General features: G+C 45.4%; 1 protein-coding gene across 2 annotated transcripts in view; it reads left to right on the forward strand.

Moving 5' to 3' along the window:
• Positions 1-25,336, forward strand: part of SMG5 (SMG5 nonsense mediated mRNA decay factor) — a 400,214-nt gene that overhangs the window by 89,207 nt on the left and 285,671 nt on the right. For both annotated transcript variants that reach the window (XM_085638507.1, XM_085638508.1), the window contains 2 exons: positions 11,107-11,196; positions 16,046-16,124. In XM_085638507.1, the coding sequence (XP_085494633.1) occupies positions 11,107-11,196; positions 16,046-16,124 (169 nt within the window). The remainder of the gene's footprint in view (positions 1-11,106; positions 11,197-16,045; positions 16,125-25,336) is intronic.

The following is a 25,336-nucleotide window of genomic DNA, read 5'->3' on the forward strand; positions in this document are numbered from 1 at the left end:
CATCCTTGACCCTGGGAAACCCTTATTCTAACCCCAGAAACTCAACCCTGAAAACAGTTTGCTTACCTGCAAAATGATAACCATAGTTTATTCCATCGGATTGCATTGGCTGTTTTCCCTCTGAAAAAGTTCTTAAGTGTTGAGTTGTGTTTGTATGAAATCCCAAGCAACTGTATTTTAATGCAAACAAGTTTTACTTACCTGTGTCTAGGAAATGTCGCAGTGTGATATCTAGGCATACCACATTGAGTATAAAAAGCAATCTGAAAAGTAATCACAAAGTAATTACAACATAATACCAACTGTCTTTAAATGTTTTATAAACATGCAACAAAGTCGATTTCATCCAGCTTGCATATTCTCATCAACCTGTTTTGAATGGTACAACTTTACTTACCTGTACCAAGTCTTGCTTGGTTCTAAAAATAAAATACAACTAAAGAAATATTTTTTATATAAACAGTTGGTCTGAGTTTAGTCTTTGAATGTGTGACATTATTTTTTGCCTGAGTGTGTACAATAAATGCTTAATACTTTCCTCTGATAAAGCCTTACTGCTCGCCCACACTACCACGAATAGAGAGTAATGTATTATCTACTTTTACCTCTGTAAGCCTTTGGGGATCATCTGGACTCTGCACACTATATCATGCTTTGGTACAGTATATACAGAGCCAGCTTTCTACAAGCACTCATTATGTATTTAACCCATTGCGTGCGTGCGTTGGCCAGTGGCCGTCGCGAGCACTACCTCTGTAGTGCTGCGCACGTCCGTTGGCTGACGAGGCCCTGCCCGTGCAATAAATCAGATGCAACGCGGCGGAATTTACGCAGCGGTTAACAGGTTAATACCCTTTTCATATAATAATGATAGAATTTCCTTCTGCTATTTACGGTTGACCACAGAACCTCCCACTTCAGTTATGATTCAGTTTTGATTCATTTCCCTCGCTGTAGTTTAGGAAGAAGTGGGTAATCTTTCAGTTTCAGTGAGTGTGAGGGTGGCAAAGCCCCTAGCTTCATAAATAGGCATTTCTAGAGTAAAGCGCTAGTCTAGGCATGCTTTCCTTCTCAAAACAGTAGGGGCCTCTGGCTCCCTGAAGTTGAGGGTAATTTTTCTTTCACAAATGACGGCCCAGTCGCTGAAGAATATCTTTGGTCTACAATGTGCAGTGTGTCTGCAAAAGCTTCTCAAAGTGTGAATTATTCTTCATGTCCATTTCATGAATAGATAGTCTCGTCGTCCCTTTTTTACATCTGCGAAATGTCAAATCTGACATTTTGCTGCAATAGGCTTTGAGGAATTGGGTGAATTTGGTGTAAATATTTAAATTGTATCAAGCAATATTTAATAGATATTGTTTTCTTAAGTAGCTCAAATTTCTGTTTAAAGGGCATGGTATTTAGTCTTTGTTTATATAGTGGTCTTTGCTGGTAGAATTTGAGGTTCAAATGTATTCTACAATCTTGCTGTGGTGAGCTTGTCTGCATTTATGCATTGAGTGAAGCATAGATATGTAAGAGATTTATAACTTCATTTATGCTTCTCATGTGACAGGTTTGCTGAGCAGCCATCCCAGTGCATGTTTTCCAGATAGTAGGTTGGCCTATACGTGGAGAATTGTGCAGAAGATTTGAGGGAATGTTCCAATTGCAGGCCTCAAGTCATGGAAATGCTACTAGACCTGCAGGTCTAGTGATTTAAATAATCTACTCAACCTAATTATAATGCTCTTGACCCATGAATTGGTTCAAAATATTTGATCCTGGGCAAATATTTTGATGCACTGAGCTGCCATTTTCTTTATCGCATAGGAGAGCACCTTCAAACTTTGAGTTCAGGTTATGTGTTGTACAAAAATACACTTTAGTTTGCTTTACTAGACTAAACCTTTGCTCCATATATGATAAAAATATAGCCACATATACGGTACATATGACTGCTGACTTGCCTCCTAGTCTCCTAGTTCATTAGCAGCATAGCCATCAGGACGGGGGCAGGAATGTTTTTCAAATGTTTAAAAACTACCTCTTTTAATAAATACATACCTAAAGCATGAATTGGAAGCAATCATTTGCAATCTGCAGATTTTCCATTGAAATAGCCACAAAATGTCCCACTGACCTGTGGTTTTACTTAAAAACTATATAGTGTCCAAACAATGTTTAGAAATAGTTTCTGCAAATATTTGTTATTTTCACACCACCAAATAGTGTTTTGATTTGCTTTGCTCCTATTTAAGTCTGTTTGCATCATACTTCAGAATTACAAAAAAACATGCTTTCATAATTCCTGATATATTTTGAAATATTTGTACTATTCATTTACAAGCTGTTTAAATGTTGTGTTAAAGAAAAAAATTGAAATTTTACAGCCTTTTGCTTTTCAATGATTATCAGATGGATCACTTGACAAAGGGACCTGGCTGTTCACTCTGCCATGGGCAACAGTTAGCTCCTTCTCAGTTCCCCCCTCCGAAGACTAATCTTCTGTCAGCGCCTTGACGCCATTGGCAATTGTTGCGCTCTACGAGTCTGTTTCATTCATTCACTCATAAAAATCTCTAACTGTAATGAGAGAAAGAAAAGTAAACATCATTTTCCAAGATAACATAAGCAGCAATTAGTAAAACGGCAAACTGACATTTGACCTCTGTCCTTGAACAGACCGATAATGTGTCAAGATAAAAACAAGATTTAAATGCGTTTTATTTGCTCATTCGCTTACTGAATGAACAGAACCCTAATCCTTTTCAGTTTAAGTTCACTCGCCAGGACGGAGAAGTAGGTCCTATAAATAACTTGGACTGATGAAAATGGACTCGCCATAGCGAGTGGGTGAGTAGATTTCTCAAGTCCCGAATTATGATGTGGGAATCTTCTATCTGCATGTTTTCCTCTAGTATGACAGAGGAGTGTAGGGTTGATAGGGCAATGTAAAAGCACCATCTCCTCTAGGATGAACGCAGGTAGAATGAATAGCCTATTTGCGAAAATATGTGTATTTGTTTGCTCTCCTTAGTTCCAGGTAATAAACTGTGGTCCTTAATCCTACCCATTGGTAGTTCCAGAGTTTGAGTCTGTTTACAAATAAGGATTGATCACCACCAACACATGCTTTTCTGTAGGCTGGGATGTCCCCTTTTTATCGAATAAATAGAGGCTTAGTTGGAGGAAGGTGGTTGAAACTAAGCCTTGAATGATCTGCAAGATCAGAAGAGTTTTTCAGTTACAGGATCATCAGTGAGTTGTCCCCACGCTTGTATGAGGCTGGGAAGAATGATTCGATGAGGCAGGTGTAGGTCAGATATAATGAAGTCAGTGGTGGTTTTAAAGAGTAGTTGGTGAAATGATAAAACATTGCTGAATACCAGTGTAGGCATAGAAGGTAGAAGACCAATAATGAGCAAAAATAATGTTGGACCATTTGTTGAGAAAGAAACTAATCCAGGTCACGGAGTAGGTCAGTCGTTTCTCAGACAGGGTGGGGTTAATCTACCATGTGAAGACACATTTTCTGCCTGTGTAAATAGTCTTAGAAAATGTTTGTTTTCAAATACTGAGAGATCTGAAGAAGCCGAGATATTTTATGAAGGAACGGGCCATTGAAGATTGATCAGTGGCTGGGCAGGTCTTGAGAATGGAGGCTAATGTTTGTTAGGATTTGCTTGTCCTAGTTGGCAGTGACCCTAAACAATTGTTGGAGATGAGTAGTTAGGAAGATAGCAGAGCTTGTGCGGAGGACACTCTTCGTTATCTGTGGTGGACACTGGTCTGCTGAAGATTTGGCTATGCTACTTGTCTTGAAGGCTTCCTCATTTGATAATGGAGTGTGGCTTAATGGATAACGGCATTGAATATTCAACAGAGTACAGTGTTTTGGGTTGGTAGCCTGCAGTTGGAGTTTGACATTTCGCTTGCCCATGAGGTAGCTTCCTGGTTATTTTCTTTGGTGATTTAAGTGGTCTGCTGGTGCATCATAAACCTGTTGTGAAAGGAAATCCAGGTTCTGACCAAATGGCATTTATTAATGTTTTTGTGAAGTTTCTTTGATGGATATTGCACTTTTGGTGTGCAGTTGGAGTAGGGGAGTCCTTCTCTGCCTTAATGGCAATTTTGTATATTGTCATTCACGAATGAGATTCTGGGTTTTTTTTGCATTAAACTTAGATCTTTTTTTAGAAGTGGCTAGTTTTTAAGGTGTGGTGTGAAGCCTTGCCGAAGCTCAGCTTGGTAATGGTTCTGGAGAGCCAAAGGTAGAACTGAATGTTTTAATTCCCTTATGGGTTTGTGTAGACAGTCGAGCTGAAGTGGATAAAATAGTTGTCACTCCAGATAATTGATTGATTTTTCAATTGTGGTAATGTGTTCTGAAGATGTGCGGGTTGCAGCAAAGATTTTTTCATCTCTGGTGCAAAACTGGAGACCAGTTAGAGGAAGTTCAGGGCTTCTAAATGCAGGTTAAGGGATATGGTCTTATGACTGTCCTGTTTGTTGAACCAAATATCAATGGGGACATATGCATAGTTTGTTTCCGATATTGATGTCGAAGGCACCTGAGAAAGCAGATTTTGGTGGTGGCCTGTGTATTAGTAGAAATAAGCATGAGCGTGGTTCTGTTGTAGAAGGTGAGCACCAGATGAGTAATACTTTGCATTCAGCCGCAGCAATAGCTTGGAAGCTGGTTGGTGGCTAGGACTTCCGAAGATGCCTGCTATCTCTGTGACCGTCTTTTTAATGAGACAGTTTATCATCAGGAGTTGGTAGTCTGGCAGTTTGGCTTTGGGGAGCCTGGGAGTTTGTCTTCTATTAACAAGTTTTCATTGGTGGAAAGAAGATTTGGTCTAGTGTTCGAGATCAGGTAGTGTATGCTTAGGTGTTTTTTTGTTAATCGACCGTGCATTGATAAGGATACTTGTTAGATAGTGGGGGACAGAGAACTGAAAACCGGTTGGTAGGGGTATTGCAAGACTTCAGGATATGACCTGGTTAATGAGGGGCATGTGAAAAGGCTGGTGGAGTATTTAATAGGTAGAATAAGCTGGCAAGGCCGAAATAAGAATGTTGGTGGTGTGAAGGGATTTAGAGCAGGTAAAGTAAAGACTACGGGTAGGTGCTTATTGGGCTGGAGCATTGGGTGAGAGGATGTGGGAGTCTGGAGCTGCAGCTTCCCAGAACCATTAATTTTAAAAGAAAGGAGTCTTCGGGGCTGTGAGTACCGAATTAGAAGGAATAGGTCTTGGAGCAAGATCACTACTGTCACTCTGTGGATGGATGGCCTTTTGGAAGGATGTTCACTCCACAGGTGTATGCACTTATGAAGTGTCTTACTGCTGGGGCACATGTGTGTCAAACTCTGCTTCTTAGATTGTCAGCATCAATGCTTCGATGGGTCTCCTGGTGAGGCCCAGCCCTGGGTGGTGAAACAGAACGTCTGGTCCTAAGCAACAAATTTGGATATCTTATGATGAGCGAGCATGTGAAAGTTGGGCTGGGAAAATACATGAACCCATGGGGAAATGGTGTGTGTCAGTGCTGCTGTAAGATGCCACAAGCGAGCAAGGGGTAGGTGCGCAGGGAAGAAGAAAGCCCAGGCTGTGTCCTGTGATGTGTGGTGGCGATCCTGGCTTTAGGCTTGCATGTCTGTGCTTTTAACAAACACAAGCACACACTTGGCTCTATAACTCCATGCTCAAGATCATTAGTACTAAAATGCCTTCAAGAAACTCTTCCATGTACCTCGCTGAAATTCTGTGAGGCATTCAGATGGCTAGAGAGGCTCGAGTTCAAACCTGAAACTGAAGGATTTTAAATGAGCAATAAAAAGAAACTCCTTAACAAAAATGAATGTTCTGGACCTCTCAATCTGGGCTGGCACCACTTAATTTTCAAGATGTCTTGCAAGAACAAGGACCTGCCCTTTAAGAAACAGTGTGACTGCATAGTGACTGATGCAGGGGCTGTGACGTCATAAAGGTCTAGGGAGTCCGTTTCGGGGTTGCTGCAATCATTGTATCTGCAAGATTTTTTTTTTTTTATTCATAACAATTTAGGAAAGATATCCTGAGGTATGGCTTTTACAATTGCAGGTTCATTCTCTCCTTCTGTATAACAGACATTTTCCATCCCTAGTTCTGTGGTACTTTTACATCCCATTTTCCAGGTCGAAGAATCTTAGGCAAAACCAGGTTTAGTTAGACTTTAAATGTACTGCAAAATGAACTTGCAATGTGATCCTGCCTGTTGTGTCTCTTTAGATTAGCTAATGTTTCCAGGTATACCATCACATTTGTTTTATTAATCCGCAATTGCACCTATTCTTTATAAATAATATGGTGGTAGTAAATCCCTTATTGTCTCGGTAACATGCAAGATTTCTTCCTTACCAATTTATATTATAGTCCAATAGTTTGATATTTTGTGTCCTTACCCACGTTTCTAAAACGTATTTGTCTTTGTCATGCATGGAACGTTGCTGTTTGTGCATTCACACCGGTCACCTCCCTGAATTCCACTTTATCTTTTGAGTTGGGTCTGGGACTTCTCCTTCCCTTTTCTTTCCTTACTTGTGGCTCTGGTGTAGGATGTCTTTTTTGGGTCGGACTAGCCCATCTGCAGTTTCTTGTGTTTTGCCGTGCTCCTTTGCATGGAACAGGGCTTGCCTCCAGAGAAAGGCTAATGCATGTAACAGCTGTGCTAGTCTAATCTGGCAAGTGTAGGTAGCGGGCTCTATATAGTGTACCAAAAAGAGGTATGTTGTGTAAAGAGTCCAGGTATCCCTTATGAGTGGACAGGGTCTTGCTCAAGCAATCCAAAGGTGCTCTATCTAGGGTAGTGTGGTCAAGCAGCCTTAGGCTTATCAGAAAGGAGTGTTAGACATTTGTTGCACACAGTCAATAAATGATGCACACTCAAAAAGGAGATCCACACCAATGAAGAAAAATAACAGGTATTTTTATATATATTTTGAACCCAAGAACTTTGTAATCGGGAAGTACTTTTTCGTAATAGACGTTGTACAGTTTTCACAATGTTAACCAACAGTGCTTTTTTACGCGTAATGCTTTCCTATGGGAGAAGAACATTTACTGCATACATATACTTACAAGGCATTTCCGTGGGACCCCTTTTGGTTGTGAGGTGGTAGAGGAAGAAGGACCAAAGTTCCACCAACCGATCAGTTGTATCTGCCCTGGTGAGTCCGGGTGCAGAGGTGCTGGACGGGTTTGTAGCCTTTCACACTACGCGGTAGAAGGGAAGGAGGGGCATCTAAAAATGGGCTGCAAGGAGAAATTTGGGGTTAAGTCCGGGAGCTTCCAATAGAGGGCTCGGGTCATAAGGGTCCTAGGAGCACAGAGGGGAACAGTCTGTTTCCTTGGTGCCAGTGGCTCGAGTGCAGTGTTTGTAGTTGTCTGGCTTTCGTGTGTCAAGGTGCTCACGGCTGTCAGGACCAGCAAGGGGGACAGAAACAGGACATCTGGGCCACTATTAGTTTTGTCCTCTGCGGTGCCGACATCCCTTGTCGGCTGGTCTTTTGGGATGTCGTTGGAGTCGGTACTGGACTTTCAATAAGCGTTGGTACCCCGGGTATTGGTGTAGGAGGGCTCATCGAGGACCTGTCATCTTCAGGCTTGGCAGGAAGACTAATCTGACCACCTTGAGTGCGCTGACCTTCTCTTAGGTAGCTACTGCTGGGTGAACCTAATGGACAGTTTCTTTAAACCGGATGTCGCAGTCGGTGGCTGCAGGGGGGTAGCTCCTCTACTGCAAGGGAGATGCTGAGCAAAGTGCTGGCAACCCTCGGGCTTGTGGAGGATGCACAGCTGCAGGACGAGTCTGGTCTTTGCAATTGTCGAGTCTCTGTGCAGCAGGCAGGGTTTGGTGCCAAAAGTCCACAGCAGTATTCAGTTTTTGCGGGGGTCGGATCTTCAGTGTCCTCCTTTTTGCAGTCAGTGGAATCTGAAGTTTTGGATTCAGGTAGCACCCTAAATACTTAATTTAGGCACGCTAGGGGAGTGGAGAGTGGTAGCCAATGGGCTTACCTACCCATTGTTTACTACGACACCTATATGACTACTTCCTGTGGGAAGTGGGCATAACCCTGTCCCAGTTTGCTAAATTCGGCCATCACCAAAATGGCGGAATTTTCCTAGAATGGCACATCGGGCAGCCCACCTTATCGGTGTGACTGACTAGGATGTGCTCCACGCCTACTTTGCGTACTAATATCCCACCTGTCCTAATGCCAAATGGGCCTCTGGGCAGGGGGTGGCATCTCCCAGGTCTGGGGGATGCCAGGGTCACATATCCAAGGCGGCATGCCTTTAAAGCCTCTGTCCTTGATAAGCCAGAGCAGACATTGTTCCTTACCTCTGAGAGTGGGCCTTTTACCTGTTTAGGAGTCAGAAACGTTGCTGTGGTGGCAGACTGGACTGTCCCCATCAGCCAGCACGCTAATGTACTAGTATGTTTTAGGGGATGCCTCTAAAGTGCACTCTGGGTGCATGTATTCATAAATCAATCACTGGAATCATTGTGGGTTTAATAATACGGTGTGTTTGATCCCCAGTATCATTGGTTTCACTGAAGCCATCATTTTGCTGGGGAGCTGGTAATCACCATTGCCCAGTACACATAGTCAAGAAGCCTTCCCTGTTCACTGGTAATGTCCAAGAATCGACTTGGACATCACTTGGGCATATCTGCTCATGCAGATTTGTCCTCAAGTGTAATATAATGCACCCTGCCTCAGGGCTGTAAGGTCTACTGTAAGGGTGACTTATATTTATTGCATGCAGTGTCTGCAGGCTTGGCACACAGGAGGTGTGCCATGTCGTGTCTTTACTTTTGTCTCCACTATGTCACACAACCTGCAATGGCAGTTTGCATGGGTGCGGTGAGGGATCCTTTAGGGTGGCACAAAACATGCTGCAGCCCAGAGGGATCCTCTTTAGTGCCCATGCCCTAGGTACCAAGGGTACCATTTAAAGGGGACTTAGTGGTGCTAAAGGGATTGCCAACTGGGGAAACAATCGCACACTTTTAGGGAAGGAGATCTAGCACTGGGGACCTGGATAGCAGGAATCCAGTGGAATTCTGCCAAAATTGCATCAATTGGCAAGCAAAACGTGGGGGTGACCATGTCAAAAAGGGGTACTTTCCTACAGTAAGTGCAAACATTGTGTAGGAATCCTGGAAAAGTCTAGCAACAGACTGCTTCTCCAGCCCTGGAGGAGCTCACATATAGCTGCATGCTGCAAACACTAAGCCATGTGAGGTCTACATACTGGACCACAAAGCCAATTTTTTTTTCAGCTGTTGACATTGCAGAAGATGCATGTACACTCATGCAAGAGAGAAGGCTGTGAAAAACACTGGTACATCTTTTCCAAATGGCAGTTTTCACTCCAGATTGGGGATAAGTCTGGGAAAGCCAGTTGAGTAACATTGCTCCACCTGGGAAAGCTGCCCTTTGCTGCTAGGTTGTGCATGCCAGGGGGGAGTACGTTGATTCCCCGTAGAATCGATGGAGCTGCATGAGGACAGTGTGACCGACTGAGACTCCGGAACAGCAAAGTAATCCCTATACAAATGCCTCAAAGCAGCAAGGAAGACGTCCAGGTTCGGACGTGGGTGAGCCAGTATCATTCCTGATATGTTCTGTCCTTGAACCTGCAGGATGCCTTTCTAGTCTTACCTCAGTTTCAGAGAGACAAATAGGCAGTTGTACTTCAACTCCCAGCATGGGGCTGAGTTGTACAGATAGGAGGAGCTTGTCCTAATTTTGCAACCGTCTCTTACATCTTTGTAGCTCTTATAGTTACAGAAATACCTTTTAGAAAATCCATGGTCCAAAATAACTGTGGGAGATCCAGCACCCTTGGGTAATTTACAACTGGAAAATCTTGACCCAGACCATTAGATGCTAAGTGACAGGCACCTCATGTTAGATTCAATTGTCTTTCACGTACAAGCCAAAGGGGCTTTTTGGCCCTTAAAAGGTTTTTGGACAACCATGACTCGGTTGAGTCCCAAGCGGAGGGGTGAGTGACAGTGACACGGGATACTACCCACTAACATCTAACTGCTTCAAGTCACGAGGAAAGGTCTCCAGTTCCCTCCATAATGTCACTGAAGAAGGGAAGAGAGTGAGGGGTAAAACTAGAACGAGGAGATTGAAAGGAGGTAAGAGTTGGAACATATTGTCTTTACTGTGTTTTTCCAAAATTGCTCATTTGTCCCTGGTTGATACTATGATGCGATGTGGTTAGCCGGGCTATGATTTCTGTGAGGAAAAGAGGAATAAGCAGAGGTAAGGTGGGGAAAATATCACAGAATGTGTTTAGGAAATGTAAGTCTTGAGTGTGAAGAGTAGATTCTTGACAGACCTGGATTTTGTGTTACACTGTTTGAGTGATATTAAGGCAGACCAGAGACCGCCACTGGATGACAACTGATTGCTGCCAGCCTCACCCACCTCCTCTTCCACAGTGTCTACCAGTGATTATCTCATGCTGCCTCTTCTTGAATGGTGCATTTACCAGTGGGGAACATCTGAAGTAGTGATTGGAGTAAGTGTGAGAGATGGAAGGAAAACTGAGTCATCCTGTAACGCAACTGGTGCTCGTGTAGAGTGCTCTGATACCCGATACAGTCGAGTCAAGTTTACTCTATTTAAAACTGTCTAAAAGGTATTCTTCTAATATACCTGTAAACTTTGGGATACAGGACTCTGCTTACCACTATCAAGCTAAGTAATTGCTTGCCTTGCCCCCTAACCCCTTCCCTCAGTCACCTGGTTCCACTATATTAAAATGTTTTCCTTGGTGGGTTTTTCTTTACCTTAAATCTGCTTCTGCATACATAATACCATGTGGAACAGCAATTGTGTTGGGATGAGTCCCCTTGACTAATTAAATAAGTGGATTATACTAATATTTTAAAACATTAAGCTAGCATGTCCTTTAAGTTTTTTAACAAAAGACAATATGTATATGTTGCATTTAAAAAAAAAAATCAAAAAAAAAAAATCTTTATTACACTTTGTTTGATCTAACGTGTTATTTGATTCCCCTTTTCTGATGTGTTTTTTAAATTAATTTTTAGCTCGGTATCAGAATGAGTTGGCTGGAGTGGACACGGAGCATTTAGCAGAGAGGTTTTACTATCAAGCACTTTCTGTTGCCCCACACATTGGTAAGTAAGTCTCCTTTTTTTATTTCCACATCACACTCTTCCTTACAACAATCCAGAAGTGGGCAACCTCTATACCCTAAAGGAATGCAGATAAATCACAATTTGCACAGCCTGTTTGAGGAAGGATCACGTGATTCATCTTTGCGAAAACCCCGCGCCTTAAAAGTGTTTTTTCATTTATGACGTCCGGTTTTTGTACTGACGTCATTATAAACTTTGCAAATAGGGAAGAGTGCACTGCTGGCTCAAGATGTGACCTTTTGATTTCCCCGGTCTCCAACAACCACCCAATTACAGGACTTGACAAGTTTCCTGAAAGAATTAATTTTTGGGTGTCACGTTGACTCCCTTCATGACGGGTGTCGTTTGGCCTGCATCATGCTTTCTCTGTAATGCAGGGCACTTTGAAAGTTCTCTGGCGAATGCATTGTGGGAAATAAACAGTAGTGCATCTCTGCTCTAGTAGAGCTATTTGAAAGCAGCAAAATAAACTGTTTCCAGTGGAAATAAAATAGTGTAATTAAAGTGAAACCTAAGTGTCGACTAACGCTGCTGCTGTGTGTACAAAACAATAAAAAAAATCACATTAAAACCCCACTAATTTAATGAACTGCAGAATACTGAAAGGCACAACTTAACATTTCATATTATGTAACATTAATATATATAACATAATTAGTTCATTGGTAGTAAAATCATAATGAGAAGAGAGAAAGATAACCCAATTTGTCTATGTAGGAGTCAGAATTTTAGAGGCAAGCAGTACCCAGCAAATGATTTTCTATGAAAGTTTTGTCCCTCATAATTTTATTTCACCTCCAACTCCTCTGAACATACATTGAATATTAGCTCCCCCTTAAAAATAAGCATTGTTTAATAATGTACGTTCTCAAATGCTGTACAGAAATTAAAAGCTGGGAGAAGAAACAAATTGCATTATCAAACCATCTTGCATCTGTACAGTTTGTTTTACAATTTAATCTAGTTTTCTGCAGCTCATTACAGCTAACCTTTTATTGGTCATTGTTCCAAAAAATAAATGGAGTAATAGAGTTTAATTCAAATGGCAAGCATAGTTGTCAAGTGCAAAAAAGACAGTGGATAGAGGAAAGGGTATTACAGTATGATTGAGTCAAACTCATGGATGCGAAAACGGAAAATTCCAACAATTTTGGTTAAGTGTCGGATCTCACCGCAATCACAGTGCCAAACAGAACATCGTGGGCATAAATAAACGGGTAATTGTCTGAGCTCAAGACCAAGACCATTGGAATTTTGGAGTATGTGACCTTACAACAGAACAAACTGCAAAGCAAAGAGAATGTTAAGGTGAATGTTTCCTTTTGCTAATATATTTCTAAGATGCAAAAAAAAAAATCTATATACTGAAAAACAGTTTCTGTAGTTATGACTCCCAATGAGTTGTTAAAATGTGATGAGCCCTTGCACAAATGTTAAAAGAAGTGACTTTTTAACCCTCTTGTTAAATTACTTTGTTCACTTAACTCTCTGTATAGTCAGAAATATGTCCTTTGCTGGAGTAGAGAAAGAATTCTTCTTTTTATGAACACTGCCAAGAATTGTGTTTACTTGCTGCCTAGTTTGTTCTCAAAATATAGTTTTCCTTTTCAGTATTTTATCCTGTTCCTGCATGGTTGCCCCCACTTTTTGCTGCCCTGCTGATGTACTTTGAGTGTGCCCTGGGCTCCTGCCAATCAGGTACTCGGGCCTATGTTCTTTCCCTAAAACTGCATTGAAGATCAAACCCAATTGTCACTCTCTGGCCACAGGTCAGTCCCTGGTAAATGGTACCACAGGTACCCAGGGCACTGTGACCAGGGAAGGCCTCCAAGGGCTGCAGCACTTATTGTGACACCCTTAGAGGCCCTGTACCTTTACACTCACACACTGCCTTAGCAGTCTCTGTGTTTTGGTGCAGAACAAAGTAATGAGTCGACATGGCACACATCCCTGTGTGCCATGCCTACAACTCACTGCCCTGGCATAGATTAACCACCCCTCTAGCTGGGTGCACTATACCAGTGGTGAGGGTACAGTTGCATTAGCCCTGTACCCCTACAGTGTCTAAACTAATTCTTAGACATTGTAAGTGCAGTAATACCATTAAGAGTATATGGTGCTGTGATTTTGTCATTACGAACTCCACAGTACCATAATGGCTTTACTGAAAACTGAGAAGCTTGGTATCAAACTTCCCAGCACATTAAACCCACACTGATGCCAGTGTGGGATTTAATGAAAAATGCACACAGAGGGCATCTTCGAGATGTCCCCTGGAAAACGACCACTAGGTCCAAGCTGAGTGACTGCTCGCCAGCTGCCACCACCAGATATGTTTCTGGACCCCTGGGTCAAGAGCCTGCTGCTCTCGGGGGTTTAAAACAATGCACATCCTGGGACAAGGTGCCAAGCCTCCTCCCCAGGATGGGCAGGGTCCACGAAGGGGCAGCTTCAAAGGCTTTGCCGCCTTTGTGAGCTTCTCGACTCCTCCTGCTACTTTCAGGAACTGGTCCCCACCGGTTCTGACCCCCCCCACCCCCCATTGGGCAGGAGAACCAACGGGAAAAACAAGTGAGGAAGGGAGGTGTGCCCACCTTTGCCAACCCCACTCCATATGGGGGGGACCCAGCCAACCAGAGTGATGCATATGCCTCCCTCCCACTGGAGGGTGGCATACTAGGAGGTGTATCCACCCCAAGGAAGGGACCCATTGGTCCCAACCTTTTACTTGCCTGTAAAGCCCCTAAATCTGGTATTTAGGGGCACCCCTAAATCTGGTATTTAGGGGCACCCCTGAACCTTGCCTCCTCAGACAAGAAACCACAAGAAGAAAAGAAGGACCAAACAGCCATGCTGAAGCTAAGAAGAGGAGGACATCCACTGACTACCCCAGCCCTACCGGTGTGTCCTGCAGCCAGCAACCTCAAGAACCACAAGGAAAAGAATTGGTCTCCTGTAAACACCCGATTTGTTCACCCACAGACTCCAGCTCCGGTGAAATCGGTGAGTCTGCACTTGATGCCCATGGCTCTAGTTCGAGTGGCCCAACACCACAATGATCCCCGGCGATCCTGACCCGAGATCCGGTGATCCCTAACCTGCCTCCAGCCGACGCCTGCAGCCTCAATCCGGAAGGTCCCCCCAACCACGACCAGGAGCTGGTAAGAAGCTCCAACCCTAAAGACACCCCTGCACCTTATGCCCCACCGTCTAGCCAACCCCCAGCATCCCAACTTACCTCTCCAAGTGGTGGTTGCACCCAGAAGACCTTTGTGCCCGAGCCTTCAGGGTGTTTGCAAACAGGATACTCCCCATTCAAAGTAACTGGGCACCTGACGACAAACCTGCACCCGGCTGCCCTAGTGCGGCTGAGGGTGTACCTTTGGTGCCATCTTGAACTCCCATTTGCCCTGAGCTTAATTCCGGGAGCTTTGCTCCCACAACCTTGTGGCCTGCTTGTAAGCAGCCACCAATCGGAGGCCCCCTATCGGATAACATAGGGCCTCAGCACTTTGCACCCGGCCGCCCTAGTGCAGCTGAGGGTGCAAGAAGAGGGCATCCTTGACCCTGGGAAAACCCCCCCGAGTCTAACCCCAGAAACCCAACTTCCACAACAAAGTACTTACCTTTGAACCGATAACACTATTTTCTCCCATAGGATAACATTGAGTGTGGAGTTGGAAAATCTATGAAAGTCTTTAAAACTAACTAAATAACCAAATCGCTTTTACTTTCCTATTTACAGGAAATGTCCCAGTGCAGTATCCAGGTATACTACACTGTGTAAGAAAAGTAATCTGTAAAGTAATCTACCTGACATTCTATTGAAAAGCCAACACAAAGTATATGTACAATATTTCAAAGCATTGCATTACTAGTAGTTCCACTGTAATCAAACCAACGTGTGTATATATACAACTGCAATTCAAACTGTATATTACTACACTTCAAACTGTATTATTACTGCAAAGTATAAATCACTTACCTGTGCCAGGCTTGCTTGGTTCTAGGAACTAAAATAACTAAAAGAATATTTTTATACAAAACCAATTAGTCTGAGTTCAGTCCTTGAGTGTGTGACAATCATTTGCTGATTGAGTTTGTACAACAAATGCTTAACACTACCCTCTGATAAAGCCTTACTGCTCACCCACACTACCACAAATGGAAAGTAAGGTGCTATCTACTTTTACCTCTGCCTACCTTTGGGGTTCCACTGGACTCTGTGCATACTATACCTCACTTTGGTATAGTACATACAGAGCCAGCTTCCCACGAGTATTGCATGCATATAGATTGCAAATTGTCTTTTAGTCTATGCAGTCATTTCAAAAGAGAGGCAACAGCATAGATGTGGAAAGCAGCAGCTCAAGGCCAAGCTTTAACATTACAAACTGTGATGCGCACCATATAACTATACCTGAGTATGTGCTGTAGACAGTGCTACAGCTGACTGGAAATTCTCACTTGAAAGGTTTAACAGGTGCCATTCTGCCTATTCACCGAGAGCCACAACTACATATCTAGAAATTCTTCCAATATCTTCTAACGAAAGTTCGTACTCGACAATACTCAATAAAAACCCTTTTGTCAGGGCATACAATTATAATCTATTAATTTGTTGAAAAGTTAAACAAAGCCAACACAATATTCTGATAAAAAAAAAAAAACCAATAGTGATGATAGTTCTGCTGGTAAAGGTAGTTCCCAAACCTGTAAAACTACACTTTTACAAATAATAATTAGTGCCAAATAGACATTTTGGTGGTGAATCACTTCAAGTTCATGGTGCCTTTGTGTAATTCTTCAGATTTGTGCTTGATTGCAGGTATGCCATTTAATCAGCTGGGAACATTAGCAGGGAGTAAATACTACAACGTGGAGGCCACTTACTGCTACTTACGATGGTGAGTTCTGGGTACAGTTTTTTGTGAACTGTTTAGCATTGTTCATGTGCGTGGAGCACCTTTATGGATGTGTTTCCAAATATTTGTGATACATTTCAATTATTTTAATTATAGGGCATACTAGCCCGGTTTTGGAACTGCTAATCTATTGTTGGCTCATTAAGTTGCAGTTTTGTAAAATAGTCATTTGAATGTATGCAATTTAACAGAAGCGAGGAAAGTGTGAACGGCAATTTTTTTTTGGGATGGACTTGTGCTTTTAGGTCAAGCCTAGGCAGCACATGCGCTGCTCTGCGAGGGATGCTGTATTGAAATATGGCATAGAAGCCCGCCCATTATCTGTCCATCTTTTCAATTGGCTCCTGCTACTGTCCTTGCAAAATCGTTGCTTTTCATTTGTGAATAGGCTTATTAGTCCCTCCTTCGTACCGCCTTGTCTGCATTTGTAACCTCCCATAACGACTGGACTTTTTACATGTGTTGGTACATGGTCTGTTATGTAGTCGGTGAGCAGTATTTTCTTCAATGATCCAACCCCTATTCTACCCACGACATCGCAGCACGCCGCTCGCTTTTATATTATTAGTAATGTATTTTCTTTTATAGCACGGCACGCCTCAGTGGCGGACGCGCCTTCGGTTTATTTGCAGCACCGAATGCGTCCGCATGTTTTTTTTTTTTTTTTTTTACTGTTCACTTTTTAGTTGTTGTTTAAAGCACCCCATGCTGTGCTTTTACTTTACTAGAGACCACACTCCTTTCTGTGGCCTGCTATTAAAGTGAAACCGCGGCATGGGGCGCTATTAGAAATAAACATTTGTGTGTCAACTTGACAAATAATTTTTGGGTAAAAGCTCCCCAAACTGCGTGTCCAGATGCCGGTATGCTTTCTCCCCCTACTGTGGCCATGGAGGAGGGAGCTACATACGGAATGGTGATTCGGAGGGTGGCTGAGGTCCTCGATTTTGAGTTACCCTCACTGGCAGTCAAGACCCCATCTGGATGGAGGTGCTGCAATTGGGAGTCGTCTCCTCTTAGCCCTTACTCCCGTGCAACAAAGCCCTCACTGCAGTCCTTCTGGGGACCTGGTCACAATCCAGCACAGGGGCTCCTGTGAATAGGACAATTGCCCACCGCCCCGCTCCAGGGGACCCAAACTTCCTCACCTAACACCCTACCCTGGAGAGCTTGGTGGTCCAAGCTTCCACTTCGCATATGCGCATTCCCTGCTGTTCCCCTGGACAGGGAATGCAAGAGGTTTGACAGCTTGTGAGAGAATTGCATACTGCATACTTATTAGGCTGGTACTACCTCAAGCTGTGTTATTCGGTTGCGCAGGTGCTAACACAGATCCCGAACAAGGCCTGGGCCATTCTCTCCCAAGTCGGTAGACGGGAGAGAAGTAGCAAAATTCACTATACGCTGTGGGTTGGACATGACCGAATTGCTAGGCAGAGCAGTTTCGTCAACAGTGGGCCTCGAATGCCATGTCTGGCTGAGAACTTCTGACTTTTCGAGGGTATGCCAGGCTTCCCTCATGGACATGCCCTTTGATGACACCTGTATCTTCAGAGACGAGGCAGACTTGGCACTGGAAGTCTTTTAGGACTCGCAGTGTGGTCCTTGGGCATCTTGGCTTCCCCACATCACAAGCCTCCCTTTCTCTTCTTCCCAGCCTCTGCGTGGACGAGGACAAGGTTCCTACTGGAGTAGTGGTTCGGGTAGCCAGTTGTCCCGCCCAGCCACCACCACTCCAGGCAGCTGCAGCCTCCACTCACTTACTAATCTTGTCCTTTTAGATCACGAATGTCCAGTTGGTGGCAGGGTCTGCCATCACCTCCACCACTGGCAGTCCGTAACATTGGACAGATGGGTTCTGCAGATCGTCCGAAGAGGCTAATCCCTCCCCATCAAGACAGCCCCTCCCTCCATGCCTCCATTTTATGACTGGCTGACAGAGGATCATGTGTCCCTGCTCCGCGAAGAAGTTGTGGCTCTCTTGGCCAAGGGAACCATAGAGAGGGTTCTGGTGACAGAAGTAGACTGTGGTTGCTATTCCCACTACTGTTTGGTTTCCAAAAAGGACAAGGGTCTTCGTCCTGGCCTAGATTTCCGAATACTCAACTGCTTTCTCAAAACAGAGAAGTTACAGATGCTCACATTGGCTTATGTCTTGTCTACCTTCTACTCAGGAGACTGGATGGTAGCGTTGGACTTGGAGAACGCCTATTTTCACATCCTCATCCTACCTGCCCATTGGCGCTACTTGCATCGACCCTCCCTGTTCTGGCCACAGTGCAATTTTGGGCTTATCCTCCAGAGCGGCGAGTCCAGAATATTTAGGCTACGATAACGATGTGTTCGAGGCATATGAGCTGCAGATTACACACTGTGCATAGATCGCCATCTGGTGTTGGGCCCGGATGTTGCAGTTGTTTTTCTCTTGGAAAGTCTTTGGAAGTCACAAGGTATGTGACTCCTCCTTTGGATCGTATTGCGCATGGGCTTCGGCTCCATCCTCAGATTGTTTTTCCTGCCATCGGGCTCGGATGTGTTCTTCACACTCCGGTTCCGAACCGTTCCAGTTCTTCTCAACGGCGCGCAATCCTTCCCTTCCGCGGTAGTGTTCTAGATCGTGATCTCCCCACTCGACGCGACTCATCAAGAAACTTCGATTCCAGGCATCGACGCAGGCCTTCGGGTCTACCTCAGCTCCGGTCCTGGCTCATGGAAAGGACTCCATTTAAGAAGTGTCCTCGATGTGGGTCCAAATTTCCCCACATCGCTCTCCATGAGGTGTGCAACCTCTGCCTCTCTCCAGAACACGAGGCTCGAGACTGTCCGGCGTGCAAATCCTTCCGGTCCAAAATGACTATTCGAGACCGAAGAGCCAGAAGAACCATGGCACACGCGCCGACTGCAATTCCCGACGACATCTTCGGAGAAGGCGTCGATGTTCCCGAAGAGCAGCACACCGAAGAGGGCCACGTCAGCGCCTCCGAGCAGATGACTCAGCTGTCGAGGACATCACTCCGGCACAGAGGGGCGTGAGTACTACTATCGATCCCCACCCTCGATGGCATCGAGAAAGGCTTCGGTCACGCCTTTGCCCTCGGGCCTAGGCACGACCAAAGATGCTGCTTCCCATACCTCGCTTACGGGCCTGGTTAAGAAGCCCATAAAGCCTTCTGGCAGCTCGGGCTCGAGCCAGCCTGTCGTCGGTGCCGAAAAACACTTCGCACCAAAAAAGAAAATGGCATCCTCCGCGCCGACTTCCACACCGAAACACTTGGCGCCGAAGACACCCACTATCTCCTCGGTATCTAAGCCATCTTCGGAACCGAGCAGGAAAGCCAAACCCATCGACACCCACACCTCGAAGCCGAAAGCCATCTCGGAACCGAGGAAACAACCGGACATGTCTAAACCACAGTTCAAAACAACGAACTGATGGTTCCAAGACTAAAAAACCTCCGGCTCCGACGCCGACGGATCGACCGCTCACAGAGGAACTGTTTCGGCCCGATCCACTCCAAAAAACTCTTACTAAAGACCCTAAAACTGGACATTTGATGATCAACATCAAAAAGAGGCCGCTGGACAAGCCATCCCCGGCTCCACCTCCAAAGAAAAGGGACTGTGGTACCTCCCCGTTGAGACTACCCTCACCCCCTCCTCCACCTCCACCTCCTCCACCGCCTCCACATAGGGGAGGGGCCCATGACCAACCCACTGGAGACCCCACTCCTACAGGTTCCCCAGACCCATGGGATGACTACAACATCCCAGACGTCCCTAACGTCCTGCAGGACGACATTTACCCTTCAATACCACCCACAGGGCCACTTCCATTCTGCCCATGCTTAAAGGTGTTATCAAACACGCGCCAGAGGTCTTTAAAGACCCGGTCAGAGCCAGGGTCATCAACTCCCGTATTGAAAAGAAATATAAGGCCGCCCCTACAGACCCCACCTACATCAGAGGGCCCACACCACTAGACTCCCTCGTAGTCTCCACTGCAAGGAAACGTGCAAACTCCCAGGCATCAGGCGAGTCACCACCACCTGATAAAGAGTCCAAACTCCTAGATGCCTCTGGCAAGCGAACAGCATCTCAGGCGGCCAACATATGGCGCATTGCGAACATACAAGCGCTTTTAGCATGATACGACAGGGCGCATTATGATGAGCTAGAAGCAATCATGCAGCACCTCCCTGACAAGTACAAGAATAGAGCCAACGAGCTAATCCAGGAGGGAAAAACCATCACCAACACCTCCATACGCTGTGCCCTCGATGTTGCCGACACCGCCTCTAGGGCAATTAATACCAGCGTCCTCCTCCGTAGGCATGCCTGGCTGCGCATTTCCGGTCTTAAACCAGAGGTACAGGCTTCCATCCTTAACCACACCTTTGACCAAGAACATCTCTTTGGACCAAACGTAGGCGTAGCCCTTGAGAAGATGAAAATAGACACCGATACGGTAAAATCTATGGGAGCCTTACAGTCCCACCCTCCTAGACGCTCCTTTCGCAGTTCTTCCTTTCGAACCACATCTAGAGGCTACTCCTCCGACAGCGCTTCTACGTCATATAAAGCCCCTACACAATCCACCTTCACTAGGGGTTACCAGAGAGGTGGCTACAGGGGTAACAACAATAAAGGCAGAGGCAAAACTAATACCTCCTGCTCTGCCTCCACTCCTACCCAATGACTTCCCTTCACTCCCCCAAGACCATCCCACTTCAGTCGGGGGCAGACTACAAAATTTCCTTCATGTCTGGGCTACTATCACCTCAGACAAATGGGTGACACAAATAATTCGGTCAGGCTATTGCCTCAAACTAAAATCAATTCCCCAAAACACCGCCCAATGTCACAGGAACATTCATCACTTATCAAGCAGGAGATAATCTCCCTCCTACAAAAGAGTGCGATAGAGCCAGTTCCTACCCAACAATAAAATATGGGAGTTTACTCCCTATATTTTCTCATACCAAAAAGTGACGACACTCTAAGGCCCATCCTGGACCTCAGACCCCTAAATCACTATATACATTCAGACCATTTCCACATGGTCACACTTCAGCAGGTACTTCCCCTGCTCTCCCAAAACGACTTCCTTGCTACCCTAGACCTCAAGGACGCCTATTTCCACATTCCCGTTCACACAGCTCACAGAAAATATCTCAGATTTGTAGTGGACGGTCATCACTATCAATTCAAAGTACTCCCATTCGGAGTCACCACAGCACCGCAAGTGTTTACCAAGTGCCTAGCGGTCGTGGCAGCACATCTGCGAAGACAACACATACACGTCTTCCCATACCCGGACGACTTGCTAATAAAAGCCAGCTTATACCACCAATGTGTACAACACACTCGCGCAACTATACACCTACTTCACCAACTGGGCTTCACAGTAAACCACACGAAGTCCCATCTGCAACCGTCCCACATAAACCAATACCTAGGTGCCACGATAGACACCTCAAGAGCGCAAGCCTACCCCAGTCCTGCCAGGATAGCAAACATTCAGGCCCTACGCGCCAAATTTCAGCCAGAACACACTTACAGCTCGAGTGTTCATGCAACTCATAGGAATGATGGGCTCTTGCATATTCATAGTACCTCATGCAAGACTCCAGCTGCGTCCTCCAAGAATGCTTAGCGCGCCAGTGGAACCAGGCCCAGGGTCAACTGACAGATCTAGTGTTGGTAGACGGTCGTGCCTATCGCTCTCTGCAGTGGTGGACCTCCAAAAACCTTTCCAAAGGGCGACCGTTCCTGGACCCTGTTCCTCCGATAGTACTGACAGCGGACGCATCGCTCTCCGCCTGGGGAGCTCACCTACTACATCACACCATGTAGGGCAGGTGGACACCTCAGCAAAAGTTGCTTCACATCAACTATCTGGAGCTACTACCAATATTCTTAGCACTAAAGGCATTTCAGACACACATCAGGCAAGGCCGTCCTAGTCCGCACAGACAACATGACAGCCATGTACTATTTACAAAAACAAGGCGGCACACACTCTCTGCAGCTCTCAACTAGCACAGAGCATATGGAGATGGGCCATACCCCCAAAAATCTTCCTCCTAGCCCATCATGTCCCAGGAGTCCAGAACACTATAGCAGATCTGCTGAGCAGACGAACACAACAAATCATCGAGTGGGAACTCCATCCACAAGTTCTTCACCCGTACTTTCAAATGTGGGGGCATCCACAGATAGACCTCTTCGCCACCCACGAAAACGACAAATGCCCAAGCTTCGCCGCCAGATATCCACACCCATTGTCCAGAGGCAATGCGATATGGATGAACTGGTCAGGCAGATTTGCGTACGCTTTTCCGCCTCTCCCACTCATTCCCTTAGTGGTGCGCAAACTATAGCAACACTACCTCACTCTCATCCTAGTAGCTCCAACGTGGGCCAGACAACCGTGGTACACCACACTGCTGGAACTATCTGTAGTACTGCACCAAAAGTTACACCTCTCTCCAAGCCTCTTAACCCAGAACCATGGAGAGATCAGACACCCGGACCCCGCTCAGCTCAACCTTGCGATCTGGCTCCTGAAATCCTAGAATTCGGTTATCTGAATCTTCCTCCTGACTGTATGAATGTAATTAGAGAAGCCAGGCGACCTACCACTAGAGCTTGCTACGCAGCCAAGTGGAAACATTTTGTGGTCTATTGCCACAACAATAACTTCGATCCCCTAGATGTGTCCATTCAACACATCATAGGCTATTCACTACACCTCCAAAGATGCAACCTAGCCTACACGTCTATTAGACTGCACCTTGCAGCCATAGTAGCTTACCTGCAAAACAGGCAACATCTATCACTCTTTCGATTACCTGCCATAAAAGCCTTCATGGAAGGCCTCAAAAGAATAATTCCCCCCAGAGTGCCACCCTCACCTGTGTGGAACCTAAATATTGTTCTCACTAGACTAATGGGGGCACCCTTTGAACCTCTACACAAATGTGAACTTCAATTCCTAACATGGAAAACTGCCTTTCTTGTAGCCATCACTTCCCCCAGAAGGGTCAGTGAAATACAAGCACTCACGATTCAAGAACCTTTTCTGCAAATGCACCATAACAAGGTTGTTCTCTGTACTAATCCAAAATTGCTCCCTAAAGTCATTTCTCCTTTTCACCTAAACCAATCTGTGGAGCTACCTGTATTCTTTTCGCAACCACAAACCGTTGCAGAAAGAGCGCATCACACATTAGATGTCAAACGAGCCTTACTCTACTACATCGAGAGAACACAACCCTATCGTAAAACCAAACAACTGTTTGTTTCCTTTTCACCACCACATAAAGGCAACCCCATCTCATAGGATAGCTAGGTGGTTTGTCAAATGCATTCAGATTTGCTACCACAAAGCAAAACAAACGCTATCTGTTCCCCCTAAAGCCCACTCTACACGTAAGATAGGGGCTTCCATGGCATTCTTAGGGAACATCCCCTTAGATGATATCTGCAAAGCAGCTACATGGTCAACCCCGCACACTTTCACTAAACACTATTGTGTAAATGTGCAGGCTAAGCAACAAGCTAGTGTGGGCCAGGCTGTACTCAAAACATTGTTTCAAACCACTACAACAGATACTGTTGGTCGCTGCTAGGGATGGGTACTGCTATACAATCTATGCACAGTGTGTAATCTGCAGCTCATATGCCTCGAACGGCAAATGCTACTTACCAGTATGCATCTGTTCTTGGCATGTAGAGCTGTAGATCTACACACGCCCACCCGCCTCCCCGGCTACCTTTATCTGTTCCAGTATATCTTATTTAGATACAACATACATGGGCATCTTCAATGTTTATTACTACGCTCCATCATTTCCCTGCTGGTGAAAAACAATCTGAGGATGGAGCCGAAGCCCATGCGCAATACGATCCAAAGGAGGAGTCCCATACCTCGTAAGTTCCAAAGACTTTCCAAGAGCAAAACAACTGCAACATCCGGGCCCAACACCAGATGGCAATCTATGCACAGTGTGTAGATCTGCAGCTCTACATGCCAAGAACAGATGCATACTGGTAAGTAGCATTTGCCTTCAGCTCCTATCCTGGATTTCGGTGGGACTGACTCTAAGGCTGCTGGGCCTCATTTGCCTCCTGTTGGTGACTCATGCCAGATTGCATATGCGGTGGGACCTGAAATTTCAATGGGCGCAGCATCAGGGTAATCTCTCAGATATGGTCCAGATCTCAGTGGGAACTGCAAATGCCCTGCAATCGCGGCTAACGAACCACGATTGGGTCTGAGGCAGACCCCTCTCCCTTCCCCAACCATATCTCAAAGTAGTGACGGGTATGTCACTCCTGGGATGGGGCGTCTACCTGAGAGATGTGGAGAACAGAGGGCTCTGGTCTCTGCCAGAATCTGGCCTCCACATCGACCTTTTGAAGCTCTGAGCATTCCGACTAGCATTGAATGCCTTTCTGTCCTCCATACAGGGCTAGTGCAAGAGTTCACGGACAACACCTTCGTCATGTGGGACTGCAACATGTAGGGCGGGGATGGGCGTGTGGAGTCTCTGACAAGATGCCCTGTGTCTCTGGACATGTCTGGAACAGCAGAGCATATACCTGTTTTTTCAACACCTGGCAAGTTCTTTAACGCCACAGTGGACATACTCATTCATAGATGCCCAGTGGATCAAAAATGGCGTCTCCACCCGGAGGTGGCACAAGGTCTTTTTCAACAATGGGGATAGCCTTGGTTACTTCTGTTCGCCTCTTCCGAGAACACAATGTCAGTTTTGCACCCTGGAGTTTCCAAGGCGGCTCTCACTCGAAGACTCTTTTAGTCTTGAATGGAGCTCAGACCTTCTGTATGTCTTTCCACCGTACCACTCCTGCCCAGAGTTCTCAAGAAGATCAGGAATGACTGGGCCCAAGTCATCCTTGTGGCTCCGGACTGGGCACGGAGAGTCTGGTATCCCAAGCTTCTGAGCATGAGTGGCGAGCCTCTAATTAGACTGTCCCTTCGGTAGGATCTTCTGTTGCAGCAGCAGGGTCCCCTCCACCTGAATCTGTAAACTCTTCTCCTTCTTGCATGGAGATTGAGCGGCAGCAGTTGATAGCTATCGACATTCCTCCCAATATCTGCATATTATTCTAGCATCCATGCGTTCCTCCACCAAGACGGTATATGCCTGCTGTTGGAAACAGTTTAT

Source organism: Triturus cristatus, chromosome 12, assembly GCF_964204655.1.
Source record: "Triturus cristatus chromosome 12, aTriCri1.1, whole genome shotgun sequence".
Classification (NCBI taxonomy): domain Eukaryota; kingdom Metazoa; phylum Chordata; class Amphibia; order Caudata; family Salamandridae; genus Triturus; species Triturus cristatus.